General features: G+C 42.1%; 1 protein-coding gene across 1 annotated transcript; it reads left to right on the top strand.

Annotated features, from left to right (window-relative positions):
- Positions 1-330: 330 nt before the first annotated feature.
- On the top strand, positions 331-1,817 carry LOC308700928 (NAD(P)(+)--arginine ADP-ribosyltransferase 1-like). Its single transcript, XM_081382839.1, has 2 exons — positions 331-539; positions 636-1,817. The coding sequence occupies exons 1-2, from the start codon at positions 474-476 to the stop codon at positions 1,416-1,418; spliced, it is 849 nt and encodes a 282-aa protein (XP_081238965.1). The 5' UTR covers positions 331-473; the 3' UTR covers positions 1,419-1,817.
- Positions 1,818-8,638: the final 6,821 nt, after the last annotated feature.

Consider the following 8,638-nt stretch of genomic DNA (forward strand, 5'->3'; position numbering starts at 1 on the left):
TTATTTGCATGTTATGCACCTTTATACTTCTACTACTCTACATCTCAGAGATAAGTGTTGTACTTTTAGTTTTCAGTGACAACAACATTCTATTCTTGAATACTTGAGAGAAACTAGCCTACTATCATCTTTACAAAATAAACAGTATTAATATTATATTATGTTCCAGTTCAAGGCAGCTGTTATCAACAGGAGGAGTCTTTGTGGCTCTCTTTCGTCACAGAGGTGTGAAACCATTACTTGGCCATTTTTGGTCATGTCTATCTTCGACAACCACCTCTTCCTTATTAAAGGACACTAATGACATGTTTTGCTGTATCTTACACCCACGTTTTCACTTCATCAGTTGCTTCTTAAGAGTACTGCACCCAGACCATGTTGTCGCATTGACAGGTCTTTCTACTCGACTCCACAAGTTAACAGAGATTATTTTATCTAACAGCTGTGTCTCCAGGTTTCTGCTTTGGTGGAATATGGCAATGATGGCTGTTTTGGCAGCAGTGCTTCTCACTTATGGAGTCTCTACAGGAATTGCAGTGGTAGGGTTGCTTCATTTTTACTGGTGTGCACCAACATCTGTAAGATGATCAGAAAACAAGATTAATTGTTCTAAAATGTCTATTATTTATTTGCAGGAGGCAGGTGAATCTGGTGCTGTAGCTGGGGCTAGAGCTGGGGGAAATAGTGTGCTACCACTGGACATGGCTGAAGACTCTGTTGACGACATGTACAATGGGTGCGATCAACAAATGAAGGAGAAGGTGGTAACAGAATACCTGCAGAATGAGAAGAACAAAGACAAAACCTTTAAAGAGGTCTGGGAGAGCCAAGAGAAATATGTCCTCAAGAAATTTAAGAATGGGAAAACCAGCTCACTAGAAACAGAACAGCTTGTAGCTATTTATTATTACACCTCTGGCGAAGAAAATGCGTATCTTGTTTTCAACAAAGCAGTTCGAACCCAGAGACATCAGTATAAGACCACATTCGGGTATCACGCACTTCATTTTTTCCTGACTACTGCCATTCAAGCTGAAAGAGCCTTTGAGGAAAAAAACAAAAAAAAAGAAATATGCTACACTTGCTACCGTAGAGTCAAAAGTTCCTTTAGCCAAGATGTTAAAGACAAAATGTTTCGCTTTGGCTCTTTCACCTCAGCCACCCTGAATAAAAATTACGGCAAGATATCGTTCGGAGAGAAGTCATGCTTTCAGATTTTCACGTGCATGGGAGTAGATGTCTCCCTCTATTCTAAATTTGAGAACGAAGCAGAAGTGCTGATTCCTCCCTATGAGGTCTTTAAAGTTGTAGAGATAAAGAAGAGGTTAAAGTCAGAGCTTCCATGTGAGGTGGTCTATAAAGGGGAGAGTACAAAGACTCCTGTTTCCAAGTTGAATTGTGCTCTTATTACGAAGTAAACACTTTCACATGTTTTACATACAGTTAACAAAACATGTACAATTTAGGATGCACCATTTACTTCAAATGATCTTTAATCAGGATTAATGTGAATGTGGATTTATTTTTTAACAATGACATTTCTCGACAAACTCAAATTGAGGTGTAGATTTTCTGCTGTGCAACAAGTGTTTAAGAGAAATAAACACTAGCTGTATAAAAATGAACCCTTACAGTTGTGTCATTGTTAATATGGATATGAATTAAAATGTTTAAATTAATAACAAGAATTTAAATGTTGTAATACATTGTATGATTGCCCATGTCATCTGTATTTAAATTGGATGCATAACCTGTCCTATATACAACGTTCCTGTATGAAAACTGTCTTTAAATAATTAAACTCACTCATGTTTCACAAGTTGTGCATGTTTATCAAATGCTTAATCACCTCGGTGTCTAACAGCCCAAACAGGAGAAGCTCTGAGTTCATCAAAAAGATCACATGTTGACGAGTCTCCTGTCACAAAGCTTGATTGTGTACAGTCAGATTTCTGAGAGGACTGTCTATATGTTTGAGTGGTCTTTAAAGCTTTTAGGTTGTAGAAAGTCCTCTTTACAAATCGATGATATTTAGTTTTGTACATGGAGAGCAAACAGATACTGCGCGCAAAAAGAAATGAACTCATATGAAAGACTCTGAGTGTAAAAAGACAGATGGAGCCGGAGCCAGAACACATGACATTTAAACACTAAAACATATTTAATATTTAACTGCACTTTGCTGGAAACTGCATTTAAAACAGCTTTAAATAGGCATTAGTGAGGTTATCATTTGAGGTGTTCAGGTCAAGCTTTTCTCAACAGGAGGAGACTTCTTGCTGCAAATTTGCTTTGAATGTAAATGTGATTTGATGAGTACGCTAAGCTTGCAGAACTGTGAAGATAAGACCTCATGGTCACTGTCCTGATCCAGCTCAAAGATCTGACAACACAAAGGAAACCACACATAATTAAGAATTGGTGCAGCTTAAGAGTCCATCCTAACTGGTCAAATCTACAATATACTCAAAAGACCAGCTCATTTTAAACATCCAAACGCGTCCATTCCTTTTCTACACCTGCTATTTTCCCTCTACAGAAATAAAGACAGAGAACATGTTATTTTCATGTGTGATTAGGATGTGATCAGTGTTCGGTGGAGGAGGAAGCCAGATGATGAACTCAGACTGAGCAGCCGAGGTCTGTGTGAGCAGGAAGTTGCTTGTGACACCCATCAACTCATCAAACGTGTGAGTGTGTGTGTGTGTGTGTGTGTGTGTGTGTGTGTGTGTGTGTGTGTGTGTGTGTGTGTGTGAGTGAGCGAGTGAGTGTGTGTGTGTGTGGGTGTGTGTTCTTGTTTAACCATATTCGTGGGGTCATGGTTAATGTTAAGGTAAGGGGCTAGGAAATGCATTATGTCAAAGACGTGTCCCCACAAAGATAGTGCCACCCACTAAGTGTGTGTGTGTGTGTGTGTGTGTGTGTGTGTCACATGCTCTTGTTTTCTTATTTAGATGGCAGTGATGCAAATTGAATGCAAACCGGAAATTGTAATGTGTGAGTCCGTAAGTCCGTATTATTATTATTTTGCACAGATCCCCTCAGGGGCTCCGTATTAATGCAATGACAAAATCAAAGTGGATTTTTTTAATCTATTTGATTAATTGTTTTAATAGTAATATGATACATCTAATACTTGAGCACAGAGTTGTGTCTCCATATTTACAGTATGTATACTGAAACAAGTGTGATAATGGCAACATTTTGAAAAACAACTGCAAGATTGGGGTAATTCAGCTGAGTAAAGTTGGCCATAAATTCAGATTTGAACTTCCTGGATTAATAACTCGAGAGCTAAACGTTGTTACTACACAATAACACCTCTTTTTAATTGTAGTAACGTAAACAATCAGCTACAACCTAGTTCTCTTACGAGAGGTCTCTCGTACTGTGTAAGTATCTTATGCTAGGGGAAAACCTCTTTTCCACGAGATATTGAAGCCAAAAAATTATCCTATAATTTTGTATTAATGCAAAACGCGTTGCAGCAGCAAGCAGACATGGGCGAGACGGCTCGCTCCTGCTTCAGGTGATAGAACGGATCAGGGAAGTAAGATGCTCAGTGCTGCTCGTAGCACCGCTCTGGAAGAACCAGCCATGGTTCCCAGCTGTGATGCAGCTAGCAGACACTGCCCAATGGCCAGTGCCCTTGAGGAGGGACCTCCTCTCTCAGGCCAGGGGTTCGATTTGGCATCCTCACCCAGAGCTGTGGTCCATCCACGTGTGGGCGCTCATCGGGTACTCACTCAGGCTAGAGCCCCGTCTACCAGACGGCTCTATTCCTCAAAGTGGTGGGTATTCTCCGGCTGGTGCACAGCTCGGGGTTTCTCACCCTTCGACTGTGGGGTGACGGAGGTTCTCTCCTTCCTACAGGAGCTGCTGGATAAGGGCAGGGCCCCCTCCACGCTCAAAGTCTATGTGGCGGCTATAGCAGCGTTTTCTAAATCAACGCTTGGTCAGTCAATAGGAGGAAACGATTTAGTCATCCGCTTCCTCAGGGGAGCTAGGAGGCTGAATCCTCCCAGACCTCCCTCAGTCCCTATGTGGGACCTTTCTACGGTGTTGGAAGCCATGAAAGGTGACCCATTCAAGCCTATCCAAACGATTAGCCTCAAACATCTGTCTTTCAAAACAGTGTTTTTGTTGGCTCTCGCTTCACTCTCGGTGAGCGCGGCATGCTTAGAGTTTGGGCCAGGTGACTCGAGTTATACTCAAACCTAGGCATGGCTACGTTCCAAAATCCCTCAACACACTGTTTCGGGCTCAGGTCATTTCCCTGTCAGCCCTACCGGTGTCGGGCGAGGAAGGGGACGCAAGCTTTCTTTGTCCAGTAAGGGCGCTAAGAGCTTATGTGTCTCGCTCGTCTGGTTTCAGACAGACTGAGCAGCTATTTGTCTCGTTCAGTGGATGTTCCAAGGGACTGGCTGTTACGAAACAGAGCCTATCCAGATGGATAGTTGACGCCATAGCGCTGGCGTACACTGCCAAGGGCTTACAGTGCCCGTTGGGTGTCAGAGCGCACTCCACGAGAGGCGTGGCCTCTTTGTGGGCTTGGTCTAGCGGGATTTACTTGCAAGACATATGTATGGCGGCAGGCTGGGCCTCGCCGTCTACATTTATAAGGTTTTATAACCTAGAGGTTCCCACCTTGCAGGCTAAGCTGCTGTCGGTATAGACGAATCAGTGCTGTCTGTTTCGCTGATTCAGGACACTGAGGTCGCTGAGCGCTGCGCGCTGCCGACTGTATCTGTTATGGGCAGTATTGCGTAAGACCCGCATCTTCCCACATCAGTTCAGGCCAGTTCCGCCCTGTCTGTGTGATGTCACAATAAACACTTGCGTCTATGAACACTGCTGTATATGGATAGAGTGGTTCCCCCTCCTCTTTCCAGGACTCTCTTTGAGTTCCCTTGGTGATTATGCACTGTAAATCCTGGGCTTCGCCTTCAGGTTTATTAGTGTTAGATCCCAGCACGCACGGCGCTTTACATTGGGTCCCCTAGCGTAAGATACTTACGCAGTACGAGAGACCTCTCGTAAGAGAACGTACTCGGTTACTAATGTAACCTCGGTTCTCTCTAGAAGAGGGAACGAGTACTGCGTATCTTGCTGTGCAACACACTCTGGTTCGCTTCGGCGATGAAAAACCAGGGATCAGCTGTCCCGAGCCTTCCTTTATAGGACTAAGCCACGCCCGTTTCGGCGGGACGTGACGCAGAGGGCCCGAAGTGCACTCATTGGTCTGACGTCACCTCAGGCCTCGCTCGGTAGGCTGATGCCGTTGCCGCAGAGCAGCCAATGGGCGCGCGAGCCGTCTCGCCCATGTCTGCTTGCTGCTGCAACGCGTTTTGCAATAATACAAAATGATAGGATAATTTTTTGGCTTCAATATCTCGTGGAAAAGAGGTTTTCCCCTAGCGTAAGATACTTACACAGTACGAGAGACCTCTTCTAGAGAGAACTGAGGTTACGTTAGTAACCGAGTACGTTTTCCTCGAAACGATTCAGTTCACACACCACTGCTGTCCTGATGGTTATACTACACCACTTATTTTGGAAATATATTTTTATTTGTATATACAATTTTAAATGTATAATTTTGATGATTTTTATTATGAAAAATATTCAATAACTTCACTGTAATTCACTGTACTGTCGCCAAATTCAGTTCACACACCACTGCTGTCCTGATGGTTATACTACAACACTTATTTTGGATAAATGTATTTTTACATAATTTTTATGATTTGTATTAAACCCCGCGGGCCGGGTCGGGCCGATATTTCCCGCCACTATCCTCGAGCCGGGCCCTTGATCAAGCACTTGTGTTACAGAATGCATCACGTCACATGTAACGCTCAGCGTCTCCTCCGCTCACACGCATACACCAGGGCCCGGGATAGTAGGCTTTAAAAATACTTATTTTGTTTTAAAAATATTCTAGGGGGGCGCTATGGCACATGGTGAAGAGCAGACGTGTCCTCCACTAGCTCCGAGGGAAATTGACTTTTATACTCTTTTTGTTGTACCTTTTTTCGATTTAACTTTTTGTGACTGCTTGTACTGTAGTTAGAAGACAGTCTATTCCAATTATTTCCAACTTGGGCATTGCAAGATGTACAATACTCGACAGAAACAGGACATCCAAAAAGGAGGCCATAAAACACCGCCTCCTCCTGATCCCGTAACACCGGACCCAGAGAGCAGCGTGGCTAGCACTCTGGATGCTAGGATACAAGCTTTCATTTCATTTCATTTCATTTTATTGTCCACAATCTGGAAATTTGCCTTCGGTCTCATAAAAACAACAATCAAACCAACAACAACAAAAACAACAAGAACAACAAGACTAACACACAGACATCTTCAGGGCAAAATGCAGCACAGCAATAGCAATTACATTACAATACATCAACGGGACGTGTTATTCAACGTCCGAATTGCATAAGGAATATTTTGATGGACGCGCTTAAGAATGGACACTGTTGCTGTTGGATTGCACTCTGAGATCTCGTCTGTTAGAGGGGAACTGAAAGCCTCAATTGAACCACTTCATCGGTTAGTGGACTCTCATGAAGCGACTGTGCGGGACCTCGAGCAGGCCGCAAACGGACATAGCTCCCGTATACGGCTACTGTTAGTAAGCTAACCGCTCGGGTGAATAATCTGGATGATAAGTGCGAAGACTTGGAAAGTAGATCTCGAAGAGATCTACCAGTTGTTAATGCTTAAAAAGTAAAAGCAATGTTGTTTTGTTTTCATTTGACGAATAGAGCAATTCACCTGCCTTAATTTGGATTTGGTGGCCTTTACAAACTCTGTAGGTGCATTTGTTTATTTTTTTTTAGCCAATGTTCTCTCAGATAGCACTATTCTTTCTAGCTTAGAGCTATTACGGAGCGTTCTGTGCTTTTAGGTAGGTTTGGGTTTGTGTGCATCTCAGTTGGGGGGATGCTATCAATGGGGGGATGGGGGGGCTTGTGTTTTCTAGGTTTTATTGCATTGGTTTTATAACTGTTTTACCAATTTACGCTGCTGTGGTGACGGATTATTTGTCATTGTCCTTGATATTTTTTCCTGCCTTATCTTCGGGGAATGGCCCAATCGAGTGTAAACCTAAGCACTGATGGAGGTGACCTCAAGCTGGTGTCCTGGAATTGTAAGGCCTGAACTCCACTGTGAAACGTACTAAGGTATTAAATCAGGGCCTGTGCTTAGTGACGTCACTAAAGCTGCATTCTGAAAACAGGTCGTTGGGAGACACTGCTGATGATTTACGGGGATTAATAAAAAAGGAGTGAGTGGATTTTTATCACTATTGACTGGTTGTGTACACACACTGCCAACACACATTTATGTCCAAACAGCATGCAAAAGTGAATTTTGCACTATAGGGGACCTTTAATACGCGCTTATTGTCAGATGAAAAATTTGTTGATATGATCTCAGGCCAAATTGATTTGTTTTTGAGTACTAACAGGACCCCTGATGTAAGCTGAAAGCTTACATTAGAGGTCAAATTATCTCTTACGTGAATCAAGATAAAAGGCTGAAGAGGGAGAGATTGATCACGCTAACCAATCGTATTGCCCAATTGGAGGCCGGATATGCTACTTCTCCAACTCCTGAGTTGTATAAAGAATGCCTTACAGCACAGTCAGAATTTAACACATTGGCGGCGGACCGTGCTGTTGAGCTGTTACTTAAGACTAGCAGTGCATACTTTGAACAGGGGGACAAAGCTGGCAGAATGTTGGCACATCAGTTACGGCACACTATCTCCTCTCATCAGATTCCGGAGATTGCCACATCTTTAGGCACTACGATAGACCCAGAAAACATAAATGATGAATTTAGAAGAGCTTATTATGCTTCATTATATACATCAGAGACAAATGTGGAAAAGTGTGATTTTGTGTTTAAATATTTTTATTTGGTATTTCACCAGAAGATCATTTGTAACTACACTTTTTTGCAAACAAATAAAACTGATAACTTGACAAAAATGCATAAAAAAAAAAAAAAACACACATCTCTAACCCCACCCAAAAGTGCTATCCAGTGGTAAAGGCAGGTAATGAAGGCATAGTAAAAATTAATCACTAGCTTGCAGAAAAGAAATAAAAAGGGACCACATTTTTTCAAATAACAAAATCTTGTTTTTTAGAGCATACCTAATTCTTTCTAAATGTAGTGTGTGCCAGTCAACTCTGTCAGCCATAGTTTAAGCATTGGAACTTCCTTTTTCTTCCAAAACAAAAGAATACTTTTTTTAGCAGAAATTAAACCGTACGAAACAAAATGTTGTTGTACCCGTGTAAGTCTCAAAAACTCTTCAGAAACTCCAAGTATAATTAAAATAGGATCTGGTTCAAAAGGTATGTCCAATGTATCTGAAAAAACTTGGAAAACCTTATTCCAGAAACTTTGTAATTTTGGACACATAGCAATGAGATAGGCTGGCATCTAAAATTTGACATTTGTCACATAAAGGAGACACTTAGAACAGTTTACCCTTAGCATAATGAAGCCTATGTAGCACTTTAAACTGAATAAGACAATGCCTTACATTAATGGAACACCTGTGGACAAGTTCAAGACTGCTTTCCACATTTCACTAGGAATTTTTACCGCAAGT

The sequence above is a fragment of the Scardinius erythrophthalmus genome (assembly GCF_964197995.2).
Source record: "Scardinius erythrophthalmus genome assembly, chromosome: 13".
Classification (NCBI taxonomy): Eukaryota; Metazoa; Chordata; class Actinopteri; order Cypriniformes; family Leuciscidae; genus Scardinius; species Scardinius erythrophthalmus.

Bases quoted from the DNA above. Each gene is read 5' to 3' on its own strand.
- LOC308700928 (XM_081382839.1), top strand. From the start codon at position 474: ATGGCAATGATGGCTGTTTTGGCAGCAGTGCTTCTCACTTATGGAGTC. The intron at 540-635 runs GTAGGGTTGCTT...ATTTATTTGCAG, and splicing joins TCTCTACAGGAATTGCAGTG to GAGGCAGGTGAATCTGGTGC.